This window comes from Lingula anatina, chromosome 1, assembly GCF_051362555.1.
Source record: "Lingula anatina isolate TDL-2025a chromosome 1, LinAna3.0, whole genome shotgun sequence".
Lineage (NCBI taxonomy): Eukaryota > Metazoa > Brachiopoda > Lingulata > Lingulida > Lingulidae > Lingula > Lingula anatina.
The window spans coordinates 23700244-23716891 of record NC_141767.1 but is presented as its reverse complement, the minus strand read 5'-3'; the positions used below and the strand labels follow the sequence as shown (position 1 = coordinate 23716891).

General features: G+C 36.2%; 1 protein-coding gene across 19 annotated transcripts in view; it reads right to left on the bottom strand.

Annotated features, from left to right (window-relative positions):
• LOC106157176 (receptor-type tyrosine-protein phosphatase delta) overlaps positions 1-16648 on the bottom strand; it is a 97295-nt gene that overhangs the window by 39138 nt on the left and 41509 nt on the right. For 11 of the 19 annotated variants that reach the window (XM_086999155.1, XM_086999159.1, XM_086999154.1 and 8 more), the window contains 4 exons: positions 10145-10192; positions 8451-8750; positions 2972-3148; positions 2492-2602 (listed from right to left, as the gene is read on the bottom strand). In XM_086999155.1, coding sequence (XP_086855281.1) covers positions 2492-2602; positions 2972-3148; positions 8451-8750; positions 10145-10192 — 636 coding nt within the window. The remainder of the gene's footprint in view (positions 1-2491; positions 2603-2971; positions 3149-8450; positions 8751-10144; positions 10193-16648) is intronic. The other 8 variants (XM_086999164.1, XM_086999167.1, XM_086999162.1 and 5 more) reach the window with 1 other exon arrangement.

The window sequence follows — 16648 nt, the reverse complement described above, 5'->3', positions numbered from 1 at the left end:
ACTTTCCATTATGTAACAACCTACTGTGGAGAAATATGGATAATGTAATCCTATTCCCCTACAGACACAGCAAGACAAAACTGAGACATTATTATTACATAGGGATATGCAGCTGTTGACTTGAACAATCAAATCATGCTGTAACAAGAGTGAAATAGTATGTCAATATACAATTTCCAGCTTTAAATCCTTTTCATACATTTATCCTTAAGACACAACTTATGCACAAAAAATTTACAAGTAAAAAGAATTCATTTGGCTGCAAAAAGATGGCTAATATCTGTCTAAAGAAAAAAATCTTTTGAAACTACATCCTGCAGTCAGGTTCCTTTTTTATGTCCGTCAATGTCTGTGAACTTAGAGTTCTCCAAAGAGCAGGTAAATATTTGGATTATTGATCATCTTTACTGTTGTGATAATTCTCATAAGGCAGCAGTGCCAAATAATGGCCGCCTTCCCTTCCAGTCTTGACGTCCGGAGTATACCCCAGTGAATACAAACACATCTAAGACCAAAATCAATAGCTTTTTATCTATCAGTGGATGTTGACTTAGTGATCTAAACAATTCAAGCAATTACAATTATTTAAATGAGGACTCAATTTCCTTTAATTGGAATTAAGGTGAGGTGTTCCTATTACAATTTCTTTTATGTCATCACGATTTCAATCAAATAAGAAATGAATTTCAGCATTTTTCAGTCACGAATATTGATGCACCAAATCATCATGCTTTTTATGTCATTCTAAAATCCTTCTTTACATACAAATATTTATTCTTGGGGCAATAAATGTCTGTTTCTCAACCTAATTATAGAGCTTTCATTAATCAGACTTACAATAAGGTGTAAATTCATCAACCTTAAGCAACAGTTCATATTCATATTGATCATTCTTTTCAGTAGATAAAAATCAATGTGGCTTTAGATGCTATCAAATTCATCATATTCAAACAAACCTGCAGGCTGAAACACCCCCAAACCAGACAAGGAATCACTGTATGAAATAGCTAAAATTGGACAGACTTACTGAGAGCATAACTGCATTTTTGCCAGTCCTGTGCTCTAAATCTGCTGTTTCTAAGAATTTCATACTGCAGGGAAAAAAGGGCAATTGGTGAATTCTAAAAAACAATTCTGATGTTGAGATATAATTGACCCATCTTTTATTACTTTGCACTAACAGCACATAACAGTTCTTGATGTTCTTTTCCTAACGAAATGACCGATTATACGGAGCTGTAGGATCAGCTTGAACTGTGCAGAAATCAGTCAAATAATACAGTACAGTCTATTAATTCATTTCTCACCCCTTCACTAATGTTTATTAAGCCAGTTTGCTTCATCTTGAAAAATCTTTTCTCATCTGTCCAGAGTAATCTTTAAATTTTTATCAAGTAAGCACTGACAGCTACAGTTTGGAAGCCATCTCGATTGTTTTTCCTTGAATGCTATTACCAAATTTTGTCAAGCAGGTCCAGAGTATGAGTCATAGCCTAATCCCAGTATTGTGTACACAAGGAGTGAACAAAGTGAATCCTGAGCCCAAGAACAAAACTGTTGCCAAAGGAAATGGAATCCTACATAACAGTTCCGTTACAACTCAGAAACATTTGATCATATTAACACCTAATCAGATCTCTTTCAGAAGGCCATATGTTACTAAGGCTGCATTCCTGACACATATAAGGTAATTAATGACTAAATTCAAACAGAACTGATTAGATTTTCCTGAAACTGTTTTGTTAGCAATATCAGGAAAAGATGATTGGAAAGCTCTCAAAAATGCATTGCATTTGCCTTACAGTTTTTTTTCTTTTTGTGTGTTAAAAAAATACATAATGAAAGTGTTAAAATTTTGCATAAGTGAGATGTTAGAAATTTGGAAACCATTACTGCATCTCACTTTGTGTTGTGTTGGTACAGACTTGGAGTAATCAATAGTCAAGTCTTATGATTTTACCACTTAAAAAAAAGGCCACCTTAGGCAGAGAGAGAATGAATGACTCTGGCTAACCTACATCTGAGCCCAGGGCAAGAAAATATGTCATATCAGTTTCTCTCAATTGTGTCTTTTCTTTATTAAATTAGAGTTTTTATATATTTGGAACTTTTCAGTTCAATTGGAATACCTAGTCAAATAGGCATAAATGTTCTAAGATCAAGTGCAGGTTATTCTTACAAAGCAAACACAGTCATAAATGATTGACGAACTAGTGCTCAGTTATCTGACAATCACTTGAGCTATCTAGAGACTGTCTGCCGCTCGCACCTGTCTATTCTTTTCTTCAAGTTCCATTAATTGATCTGGGAGTGCTCTTTCAGTTTTCATGTTCCTGTATTTTTGAATTTATTTCCCATTTTCCCCTGTAGTAGTACAATGGTATGTTTATTTGTTTTATCAAAAGTGGAAGTTGATGCTTTTAAGATGTTTTGTTTGAAAGGAGAGGACAACAACAGAGCAAAGCACAATGGTTCTCAGCACAGGGCTTACCTCTCACATATAGATTGGCAGCATAGGAATAGGCCACTCCAGCTTCATTCTCTGCAACACATTCATATTTCCCTTGATCTGATTTTCGGCTGTTCATAATATTGAGCGTGCCTGCAATATCAACCACAGACCATTACTGTCAGTCAGAAAGCCTCAGGAAATCAGTTATCTATCACTACATTCACAAGGTTCTAATGGTTTTGTTCATAATGCTACTTGATATAAAATGTGCACATTGGTTTGAAAGTGAATCAATGCAAAATACCATTTGGAATTTCTTATTAAACATATTAGTGTATGACATAATGCAATCAATCATTTGCACATTTAAATGTTTTATTCAATACAGTCATCTCTGGCTAACTAAAACTACACTGCTGCAGACATGGATTAAATCACACTGCAGTCAGATGAATGAATTAACTTTTTTCTTCCAGTCGGTGGTTACAGAATATACAACACCACATAGCAATATGTTACCAGATTCAGAGACAGTTATCCTAGGGTCTGATATATCCACTGGTATATAGTCCTTAAGCCAGTATATCCTAGGTGGGGGAGTCCCCTCTGTTGCACACTGCATACTGGCAGGCCGGTCCTTCTCTACAGACTTCAGGTTGGGTTGGACTACAATTTTTGGAGCTGTGCGTGGCATCTCTACAATGTCAAAGGCAAAAAAAATGAATATTTACATATAAGGCGAGATCTAGAATCAGGGACCAAACAAAAATATACCTAAAGTTGGATGTGCCTCTTTATTCTGAGGGTCCCCTGTTCCGAGGGTCTGCTATTCCTAAGGTTACAGATATAGCCTAAACATCACCAAGTTAGCAATTTAAATGCACTTCTTTAACACAAGGTCAGTGCCCTGATTACACAACTAATACAACTTGTTTATGTGCAGCTATTGCATCAATCGACTTTTTTCGGATGGAGGACATTTGGAATAGCAAACCCTCAAACATTCTGAAAGGTGGACCTTCGGAAAAGCAGTCAATTTCTGATCAAGGCTCTTTTAGTTTCTGAACAGTGGACCCTTGGAATAGAGGGCTGCCCTCCACAATTCTGCATATCTGAAAATTCTATCAGAAAAAAAATTTAATATTTTGTTTAAACCAGCTTTTGGGAGTGAGATTTTAAATTCTGAAAGTTCATAGTAAACTGATAAGCATCTAAAACTTATTCTTTTATTAGATTCTAATTATATATCACCATTTTAATCAAAAACAATATCAAGCTCAGTACCATTTCAATGTTCAGTGTGTGGTCTCCCTAGTTAGAATCAGTGTAAAGAACATATTTTTGCAAAACAGAAACATATTTAGATAGTATCGGAAAGAAAACTAATCTTTGCTAAACCTGGGTGGCAGAAATGTGTATCTTTTTAGAGAGCAGCCCACAAGGTAGCAACAGTGTCCAAATGGAAACCCACAATGGCACGGATAAGCAGTGAAGCCAAATAAGATGAAATTGGTAGCAGCAGGGCCAGTTGTTGATATAGGGAGATAGGATCATCAATGAAGTGACCCTTAGAGGACTCGGACTGCAAATACACCAACTCTCATGCCAAGATGTTTTAAGGGAGGGCCGATCAGTCAGTCCCAGAGACAAAAAAAAAAAAAAAAAAAAAAAAAATGGATGTAGCTTTAAGTGGAACTCCATGTGGCTTTGGCTGTAACATCAAAACATTACAATACATCTGGACATAAATGCGAAACAGGCGCAAGTTGCACTTGTCAGTTAAAAATAAAAATACGGCTTGACCTAAGACCTAACACTCCAACCTTATTTTATTTGGAATTCAAATTGAATTAAGTCTGTTTGGTGAGAAAGAAAAATCCAGCGTCTCAATGATGTGAAAATGAGATGCAGATCCTAAAATACAAGTGAAAAAAAAATTCACACACATTGTTAAAGCATTACTTAAATCTTACAGGGAAATGAGTAATTACATTTCCCCAACTGTACAGCAGAGAGAACATAATCACATTTGCCTTGCAAAAAGAAGGAAAACCAAAAATAGATCCAACTGTAACTATAACATAATAGAGGGGCACTTGTGGTGGCAGATATAGAAGTTGCTTATTTCTTTTTCACTTAAACCTGGCAAGTTATCTTCATTCTTTTGTTTATCTTAAATTATTACTGTCAATAAAAAGATAAAATTGCCCAGTCTTTGGCACCACAAGATATCAGGGCTTTGTGAGCCCAAAAATGTCATCAATACCACGCAAATCTGTCTTTTATCCATTTAAATTCATTTTTTTCAAAGTTTCCTTCTGTGAAAATCACCTAAGAGACTTGAGAAGCAGACCCAAAACAATTACTTAAATTTCTAGTCCTAGTCTTGGTGATAACAAAGTGACAGACAGCAAAAACAAATGCATGAAAAGGTTTTTTAAGTTCTCACCCCAATACTAATGAAGGCTGGCAGGTCCAATACAAGGCTGGAGTGTTTGTTTTGGAGATAGGCCCCAAAACAAGAGGGTGCCTTCAGAAATACTTAACTGAGAGACTCTGGCATATTCCCCCAAGTTATTGGAATTCAAATAAACTTATTATCGATACAAGTATGTACACTTGGAAATGTTATTTCTTTCCATACTATGCACTATGAAAGTAGAAAGACTTAGTGCCTTTCTATAGCCCATCTCAACTTTAGTCACACCAATCCCTGTCCATGTTATGAATGATTAACAAATATCTAAACACAATATGCACTATGGTGACCTCATCTGAACCTGAAAGCAGCACTGTCACTAACACCACTGTTTTCTTTTCTTTTTCTTTTTTTATAGAGACAAACTGCAAAAGATGTCAAATAAACAGTATGCACCCACATAACAAAAAGAACTGGTGTGGTCACTTGGTTTCAAATTAAGTGGAAAGGGAGGAGGCACTATTGCTTTTAGCCAACATTTTGGCAAAGTCGGTTTAACAAGGTCAATTTTATACTTGTCATTTATTTGATGACAAGAAAACCACTACTCAAGATAAGAGGTTGTTAAAAACATTAGTGTTAATGCAAAATGTTTCATTAATGTAATACATCAAGAATCCATCTTGATCAGACGTACAGGCGTGCTTGCATGCCACAAATGAGCACAATGCCTTTTGCACATTAAAGAGTATTACATCTGAGCTAAACTATCCGCCACTTCTGACAGGGGGATAAAAAAGCAGCCCTCCAGGCAAATTTTGGCTAAAAGTGCCACTTCTAAAGAACTATTTTGACATAAAGGTTAAGGAGATGATAAGCTGTAGAGGTTAAAAAGTATAAAGGCCATAGTATGTTTTTTGGGCAGTTTACAACCACTTAAAGAGACGATGCACTTTCACATGTGGAGACTGAGAGGAAAAGGCCACACTGTGCTTCAGCTGTGTAGCCACTTAGATAAAAGGCCACTGCTCAATTCCTGGGCAGATGAAAATCACTTAAAGCACACTTAAATATTAGCAAGATTCTATAAATCAGATATTTAACCATACTGAAGTGAGACAAGAAATACACAGAAAATTTTGGAGGCATTTTTTAAAAATCACAATAAAGCAAGTTATGTGAAAGATTGAATCAGATGAAGACGGCATTGAGGGAGAGGAAAGTGATAGGGAAAGTGATAAGGTAAATTGATAAAAAAATTGATAAGAAATAGCTTTCAAAGTCTTATTTAGCAACAATAATTTGTTCCTTTAAAACACCACGGCATTGAAAATGATCAACTTTGAAAAATGGTTATAGTTAAAATTAAAGAAAGAAAAAACTCTGGATCCTTTGAAGACATATCAAATTCAAAAAAAGAAAATGACCAAATATTGCATTTCATACACATTAGGGGTCTGTTACACATGAAATTGTAGATGGTTACAGACTTGCACTCTAGACCTCAGTTAGTGCACTCCAGTTAGAAAAAGAACACTGGCTGCTTTTCTACTTTTGATAATTAAAGAAACAATTCAATAAAATCTAAGTTCCAGATGGGACAATTTCCTCCACGCATTATGAGCCTTTGTGCAAAGGAAATCCCACAACACTGCACAGGCCCATGCTTCAATTCAAAATTGAAAGAAAGAAGAAAAAAAAAACATGAGAATGCAAAACATTATCTCTCTAACAAAACTGCAGTATCCTATATACCAGTAAAGTGGTTTCCCTTGTGTTCTGGTCTGTCAGTGACATATCATAACTCAACCTACAGGTCCCTATGCTTAGAAACACACTGGATAGCAAACCTTGCAGGCCATGCTGCATTAATCTCTGTTAGCCTTACTAAAATAAAATCCAGATACAATTACCATGCGGAACTAAATGTTTTAGAAACTGAATATAACTTGGGCCAAAAAGGTTTACCAACAGAGAAAGAAAGCCCAGGTACTCTATCATAACTCAGCACCCGGTGCCAATACAATTGTTATGAGATGACAGCTTGTGAGGACAGACATTCTATGACCACCTTGGAAAACCCACTCCAAGTTAGCCTGTACATAAAAGGATAAGAGGGTAGCATATATTTTTTCTACACAATAAGTAAAAAGATCCCTATTCATTCTAGAAGACATCCAATGATCCGGAGTAAAGGGCACACCAATGTGAATGAGTATAAAAATGTTAATGCTGACACACCCCGCCCCATCCATCAGACAATCTCCTCTTGAAGTCCCAGAGAAACGTAAGACCTCAATGACTATTTCTTGTCCCTCAAACATCCCACAACTTCAGCGATTAGTCCTATAAATGTATATTTTCTTCATTTTTATAGAAAAATATAAAACAGGGAGAGTATGGGAGGTGATAAGAGAAGAGAAGGATGGCTATGTTAAGAAGATAAAACATTAATTCCCATAGCCTTTCTGTCTGCTCTAGGTTTGGTGCAAAAACTGGTAACTTGTTTGTAATACACTCATGCATGATCAGACAAAACTTCAAAACTCATGTATTACAGACCAGGAAGAAAACCTGAGCTATTTCATACTTTCTCATAAATAACATATGAGGTAAATTAAATTATGGGCAAGTTCTCATCCATAGTACACAACAAATTACATTAAAATTTGTCGGTAGGTGTGTATAATTAGATATCTTGTGGGAAATGATTATCAAGAGCAGAGAACGCTTACCAATAGAGCAGTTGTAGGATGACATAATAAAATAAAGCAAATATGTGATGCAGTATTTCAACATGATTTTAATAATGAAATTTGAAAGGTGACATGTCCTCCACACGCCAATGAACTGGCTGGCCAATATAGAGATAAAAGATTAACTTTATCTATCTATCCTCGGCACAAATGACAGGAAACGAATCCACAATGCACGGGATGATGAATGATGAATAGATGCAGCAGAGGAAATATCAACTTATTCTCGTACTTCTATCAATTTACACACACTCTGTGTCTGTTTGAAAAGCTTACATCTTAATATAATATGTTATTGCTCTTCCTCTTGTTTAGTAGTACTGACAGTAGAGCAAAAGGACTGAATAGCGGGCATGATGCTGAAATAAAGAAAGTAAAGGAATGGACGTGTTTCCCCACTGAAGATATGATAAGCAAACAGAACAGACAGAAGAAACTTTCTTCCCAGATGTCAACATCACTTACTATGACAGCTGTTATGCCTTGGGCAAAAAGATGGAACTAGAAAAACTTTCTTTTGAAAATGCTACAGATCTCTGAACTTTTGGCACTTAGACAGGCTGATATTCAGCTTGCCATACGAATATGATGTCTTAATTGGGAACTTTACTGTGGACTGTGGCTTTATGTGATATAGGACCATTTCAGTGGCAGATCATGCTTTTTGCCTGCTAATTCACTCACGCCATCAGATATCTAATACCAATCCCGATATCTTATCATGGGAAATTGACAACCACATAGGAAATGAATGAGTAGCAATAAAGTACAAATTAGCACCATCAGCTTTTTAATCTTGACATCTAATAATTGAATGACATACCCATATCATTGGGATATACCGTCAACTGTGCTTGAGCAGAGGCTGCCTCTCCCACCCCATTGGTGGCCGTGCATGTGAACATAGCATCATCTCTTCTCTGTCTCACTGGCTCTATCCTCAAGACGGACCCAAATGGCATATCAAACACCAGGTAGCGTTGCTTTGAGGTACCCAAATCGTTTCCATTTTTCTGCCATTTTATATCTGGTGCGGGGTTCCCACTTGCCTTGCAGAAGAAGCTCACAATACCTCCATTTGGAGCCTTCTTGCTTTGTGGAGATTGGATTATTGAGGGTTCATCTGAAAAAAGAGTAAGAATGGAAAATTATTCATCTTTCTTTGATGTCTTTACCCCCACCCTAGTTATAGAAGTTAAGAGGGCAAAGGTAATAAAAGCACTAACAGTCCAAACCAGAAGGGGGAAACAAAGCAAAAAGAATCATGTCAAACTTCACATCACTTTAAACACAACAAAATCACGGCAGATGATTTTTGCCAAGTTTCAAAAACTGCCACAAAAAACTGCTGCCATAAATGTTAGACTTAGGGTTTATCTACGACTGCAAAGTTGTATTTGAGATTGATCCCACCGCTGCCACCATTGTGACTTTGCAGAACAGACAACACCTCTCTAAGAAATGCTTTCTTTCATTGCATAACAGGCAACAGTTTCTTGTGGCAACTTCAGAACTAAACAAAAATCTTCAACATTGACTTTGATTGTATTGAAAGTTAATACATCTTTATCTTTTCTTTGACATGATCTTTTATCACACAGTGCTGTTAGTAGTGTATGCCAACTACATCACAAAGGCAAAAAAATATTTTCCGCATGGTGTGTGTTGCAAATATGTTAATAACCTAGGTTTTATGCTGAGAACATTTAAAGTGAGCTCCAAATTTGTTTAACTCGTACATGCCAGCTTTAAATGTTCATTTTTTCAGTCTGGCTTTCAAGAACTTACCTAACACAGATGGAAATGCAAAAGGAAAAAAACTTGCATATTAAAGATGCTGGACGTTTTGACCTGGGTATTAAAACAACAGATCTGATTTCAATTCTTTTGTAGAAATGAGTTTTTTAAGCATGCCTAGCAGACTTCAAACACATCCTGAACTCATTATCGTTGTGTGAGAAGAGGTACAGGGGTCTCCCACCCAACTTTTACCAATTTGAAGTGAAAAGTGAGACGACATGATCCTTTGAAGGTGCTAACTAAAAAGGTTCTCTTTATTTTGCAGTCCTGTTGTGGTAACCACTGCTTTAGAATAACCACCTAATGAGTAAATCCTAGGCAACTGGTACGTTTTATTGTGCCAAGTTTTCCTGATAAAATTACATATCACTCCAACAGTTTTGTTTGTCTGCAAATCAGACTGTATGACGTAAAGGCTTAACTAACTTAGCAAAACCCAAAGCTAGAATATTTCAGAAAAATGGACTTCATATGTAGGAAAATGGATCCTACCTTTGTTTCTGGCAGTATTTATTACTTTTTCCTTATAATTCTGCAAAAATATTGCGAGTTGCTAGCTGCAGAACCACATATCTGCACATACATGTATGCCTATGTAAGAGGTAGTTGACTTTGAAGTGGGAGAAGTTTACTTTGTTCTAATTATGAAATTCTTTTTGCCTTTGTGGTGTAACTGGTCATACCTGCTCAAGCACCATGCATCTACCTGCTACTTACGTGTTACATAGTTGACAAATCGGAACTCCAGGGTAGAGGTATTTGCACCTGTGCGTAATTAATGCAATGTATTTGGTTAGTTAGTGCTAAGTGAGAAATAGTTTAATTCAATTTGCAGTCTGTCATGCCAAGTTCAGCCAAGATACAACAATAGAACATCCCAAGCATCTAGTGAGGAGCAGAGCTGGGATGTTCTGTTGTTATGTTGGGAGGCACAAGTCTGCAAGAATCTTTATAAAACCACACACACACTTTAGCAAGTTGTCAGCAATGCCTATAAGGGATACTCTGAAAAATGCCCAAGATACATTAGTAGTATATGTGCAAAGTCTAAGATGAAAGCAATGAAAAGTTAGATTGATTGAATGCAATGTTGTTAAGAATGCAGATCACACACCCACATAAGATCCCTCATTCTCTCAAGTGACACACATCATGCATTCATTGGTTTTTCCAAGTTGGCACCGATCCTCTGTTTATTTCTGAAGTAAATCCTGATATCATTTAAAAAAAAAACTGCAACAATACTCTACAGATTTACAAGATTAAATTTAACTGAATGCTTTTTTTATGCACTATGAAAAAACTTCAATTGATCCATGGAAAAAGCATTCTTTAAGGTGCCTCCTTCACGTCAGATTTAACAAAAACCGTAAGCAGTATAAACCATCCTTTGACATTTCAGATGTCTTTGGAAAAACAAAAGCCTTCTTCTCAAGCAAATGTTATATCATCTTGAAGAGCAGTTCAAATGCAGACCAGGCAGTTTCTATTGTTAGTGCATTATGAAGAAAATAATTCAATTATGTATTATACAGGATTTCCCACAGCAGAGACTATTGCAATATTAATTGGCTGAGTCTGTTCAAATTTACCCAGTGTGCTGTCTATCCTCCAGGCCCGCCCTCCCGGGTTGTACAGAATGGCTTTGTTTGAGAAATTCTCCCACAAACAAAGGACAATAAAACCCTCCCTGAATGGAAAATGACAAATAACAAACTCTTTTCAATTTTAAACCCAGACAGTTGAAATATAAGGGGGAGTGTTTTGATTTATAAGGTATTTTATCTAAAACCTAGTCTGGCAGCAAAACTGACACATCTTCATTACCTTGTATTTTCTCCACAGCATGATTCAAAAACAAACATTATCTTTAACATTTAAATGCACCTAATGAATGAATGAATTTTTCCTCTCAACAACTATTTCTAGTGTTTGAGGGGTTTACTGCTGGCATCAACATCTAATACACATTACTGCTTGCATGCAATATGCCAATTGCGATGTGATGATCATCTTTCAGACTGATTAAGTTTCCAGCAGGAAGTCGCAAATGATAAAGACTCGCTCACGAGCAAGAGACAAAGTCAATTTTTGTCATGAACTCCCAATATGTATATACCTAGAACATGCCCACTGAGAAAGACCTGTGACTAGCACTATTACATACAAAATTAATTTTGCTACCAATTGCAAAAATGATCTTTGCAAAAAAGTAAGTGAAAGTCTCAATGCACAGATGTTCGGTGGCTGATATGTTTTTGGCTTCCAATCAAAAGGATGTCCTGAATATTAGAGGCAAAGAGTGGAAAAGATGTTGTGTTTGATTTCAGATGTGAAACTACAAAAGATATATTCCTCAACCAATTGCTTACCCTGATATTACTTTTTGGAAATTGATGAGTAACCAATTGAAGTAGAAAGACACTCGTTTGGATAAAAGGTAAAAAATATACTTATGGGTGGGTGAAGGAAAAATTTATTTTCTTTCAATCATAAAAAAATGTCCCACTGGCACAGTATTATAAATCTATGTAGGTATTATTAAAGGTCTAATTCATCATGTCAAAGATAAGTTGAGTGGCGCAGCGCTTTAAGTGTGCTCAATGCCACAGTATCACACTATCCCTTGCTCATTTACTGATAGAAACCCGTGCACGATCGATAGCAAAATTCATACCTAATCAAGATATTACTTTTTTTTTTGCAAACCAACAAAAAGTCAACCTATCCCCTATGCTCAAATTACAAACTTATTTTTCTCCTCGCTTTGTTGAATCCTATGATTTCTCTGGTGACTTTGCAGCATTCAGTATTGCTGACAAGGGATTAATTAACCACGGCTCTATTGATAAGGTCATTTTCACTCAGACCCATATGTTAGTTGCACAATGTTCCACATAACATGTGACCCATGGCTATCCGGGTGATTCAGTTCATTAACAATATGAACCGAGTTATTATTGCTTATTTTTAATGAAAGTCATCACTATCATTTCAATTTCAGTGGGACAAGTATCCCCTCTTGGGAGTCCTGTCTTTGTCTGTGAAGAGGGTTTCTACCACAGGCTTCGCTGACTAAGTCTCGTACCAAGTACTTCTCAGAACCTACTCAGTTGCGGCAGATGTTGCAGCACAGTGCTCAACAAACTATATACAAAATGTTTTCCCAAAAGATACTAGGTACTGATATTTGGTTGGTATTTTTAATATCGTTAGTTTACGCATGTGTATGAACAATGAGGGCTTCTAGTGCATATTTCTCCCATCAATTTTTTAATCAATTATCCCCCTTGAAATCACTTGTAAGACTGGGGCCCACATCCCATTTTAACTACACCAGAAATCCACTACCATTCTAAACAAATATAATCCATAAGAGCTTGTTTTCCAAGTGCATATATCACCTCCAACCATCTGTCGAAGAGCTTTATAAACATATTGACTAGCAAAGACAAGCACTATTAAAAAGAACAGAAGGTGTTACTAAGAATCTACTTAGTTCTACAGACTATGCTAGTACTACTGTTGTAAGGTAACAGAAGAAATGTGGTAATACTTTGAAGTGTGTACATATAGAGAACAATATGTATCATTGATTTGATTTCATGAGTGGTAAATGGTGATAAATGTTGATTTTTCACTCTCGTTTCTTTTTATCCTCCGGGCTAATGTTCAATTCCACTAACATCTGTCTCGCCAAGCTTTTTGATAAAAAATGCACTATATGCAACATATTGCAATATAATTTTTTTTTTTTTTTGGTTTGCTAGTTTTTGTGTGAAAATTTATCTTTTATTTCAATTTGGTACTGTTAGTTCGGCTTCCAAAGAGTAGATTTAGTATGAATTTTGAGCATACAAAATCCCATGATATTGGACACTATGTTAAGCCCTGAATAGATAAAAAAACTTATGTTACTGTTTCAACAACAGATCGAAAAACTGTTTCCCCTTTCCACTCCAATTACAGGCAACATGGTACTGATGTGGGAGACTGACATACGTGCCTTGGCTAGGATAACAATGTTAACAATTTCATTTAGTTTTGGAACAAATGGCATTTTCTTGAAATGAAAAAGAAAAGTGGTCAACACATCTGGCTTCTGCATACACAACCCCCCTGTGGCACAGAGCTTCTAGTTGCAATCACATCAGACAACAAAGGGCATATTCTTCATAGAAATCTGATGGAAAAATATACTATTGTATGCTTTCTGTAAAAATACATAGTTATAGGATATCTGTTGACAATATGTATATAATGTGAAGTGGGTAGGGTTAGACTACTAGCCTCTTCTCTTATTACTTAGGTCAAAACAAATGAAACCCTGGTTTATCTGGCTAAGCTAAATAAACTATAAAAATAAACTGATATGGTTGGCTAGTTTATGTCTGGAATTACAAACATATATGTAAATGATGAACTTTAAACCATCCCTGGACTTTATATTTGACACCACTTTAGGTGCACATAATTATTGGGGAGTGATGGTGTTCACGACCCCCAGAACGGAGTAATAATCATCCCAAAAACCAATTCTTTCTTTGATGAATGCTGTAAGTATAAGAAGTAACTGTATCTGCATTCTGCGGTTGATTTTGATCATGCACATAACGGAATGGCACATTCATTCAATTGTCACAGAAGGTTGTCCAACAAACAAAAACTGTCTCCAGTCAAGTTTTTCAAACTGTTGTTTGTGGTATGCATGTGGAAAATACCACATCAAACAAGTCATACTATACCCTGACCCAAACTATTCCAATACTAACATTACAGTATTGGAAAGCACTGAGCTGTGATAACAGCAATATTCTCTTTATAGGCTACTACCTCAACACCTCATTGATCAGCAATTGATGATATAAAAGCAGATAGACTTTACAAAGACTGGATCCCAATTATAGGGGGCAAGGGCAGATCAATCAATCCAGCACTTTCCGGATTTTTTTCGCTGTTGTTTTATGGTGCCTTGTGATACTCAATATGTAACACTAATTCAATTGTATTTTATGAGCACTCACAAACCAAATTAAGGGACAGAATTCAAAGAAGTATCTTGTGTGTGGAAAAGTTCAATGATCCAAAAACCACAGAAGGAACACAGGCATACATTTCATGTAATATGCTATGCTTAAAACATAATAAGTCTCTTTGTAAGGTTTTCAGTGAAGGATGCCAGGTCTAATGGGAAAAGTAACAATTTAATTTTTTCCCCCCTCCCCCTCCCCTCCTAAAATATCCAAACTTGCTATTCATCCCATCCATCTTCAGGTTCATTTTTTTTTCTTGATCAATTTTCAAAGCTTACTGATCTCTTTTTTTCTCCATGGACCATTATCCGTACTTAACACCATGCAAGTTAAAGCACATCTTCTATCTCTCCCCCCCCCCCCTCCCCAAACCACATAGCCTTTTACGTTAAAACAATTCAATAAATGTTGCAATTCTTTGCACATGTTCCTTTCTTTTTTTTATAAGAATGCATCTGAAAATCCCAGGAGGTGTATTGATCCCAGGCTAATTCAATCACCCCAGACCCCATAACCTCCATGCATGAAAATGGCAGCAATTTGACAGATGAATAATCCAATTTTTATTCGCCAGCTAGATTTGAGCTTGAGGATAGAAAAGATATCATTTACATCATCTTCCTCGGATTTGACAAGAATACGGGTGCCACATGTTCAGCTGTGTTCATTCAACCACATTTTGTTTTCATGTAAGAGATATTACCTCAGAAAGACATTTATACCTTCACTTTATACAAGGAAGTCCAACACATTGGAATCTAGTTATTTCAAAAGCATCTATCATTTTTAAGCCTTTTCAGGAAGACACTACTGGAATCGTGGCATGCTCAAAAGCCATAAATAAAAAATTGCACGACTACATCAAGAGTAAAGCCTTCACTGTAGTATTACACCAGAATCAATGGCCTAATTAGTTCAAGGGTCCCAGCAGTATGCACAAGAGAACTACATACAAATAATTAGCTCTAACATACACTTTATTCTTGTTAGAGGTGTGAGGGGACAACACTGCCGCAAGGCTACTTTTACTATCCAATAACTTGACTTCTGCCCTGGTTCAGGTGAGAGGTAAAAACATCAAAGGCAAGGTGACTATCAAATAAACTAAGCTGCTTCAAGGGGACTTCCTGTCTATGTTTTATGAAGACAACAGAATGTGAAAAAAAAATTATGTCCCCTCTGCTGTTAATAAAGGTTCAGTCTTGGACACGTTTCAGAACTAAATTAGATTCTGACCATCATGACAACCATTTGTATGCTCACTTGATGGACACTAGAAAATGAACCTTTAAACAACTACTTGTGTGTTACATTTAGCATGCTTTATTGTAATTTACAACATTGCTGTATGCATGCATGACTTCCAACTGTTACACCAACAAAGCAGTATTAGTCATATAATTCATACCTGGCAATATCATTCCGTCAGCACAGATAGCAGGATATTATATTCTGTCAGGTACAAATTGCCAGGGTAAAGTGTGAATTAAGAACATGCTGTGTACCAGGCAGTAAGGACACCACTGGGTTGCTGTACATGAAACCAATGCAATTCTGACATGCCTTCATGATATATCTCAATTAAGATACACAGTAGTTTAAAGTCACTATATTATGTTTTTTTTCTTACTTTTATTGTCAATTTTTGGCGATACACAACGGATGCTGTTCTTGACAATGTATTAATATGACCAAGACTTCTATTACTTGTGCAAATAACATCATCTTATATCTGGAGGTTCTTACAGGTCATCATAAAAATCACCCAGGCACATTTTTTTTTGTTCAGAAAACATACTCTATCATATTAATATTCACATAAGTCCCTCCCTTTGAACTGATTAAGTTATTGTTTGAAGGGTAGGATTACTTCTTGAATATGAATAAAGCTCTAGTGAAATAATATTGCTGTTTTATGGCAGTATTTTATTGGACACTTTATACCTCAAGTGTTGAATCAGGACTGAAATCCTTCTAAAATCATTGAATTTATCATATGTAAGACTTAAAGCCCCATGTGGGATGTAGACCTTGGGGCCCCACCTTGATGCAGCTTAAGCCTTTGCACAAGCTTCTGCCATTTCCTCTAATAATGTGCATCATGTCAGGTAGATAACTGATATATCAAGCTCTATCCCCATAAGTCACCTTTGCGGGTATCATAGGGTGTAATGTTGGTGCTGAATGC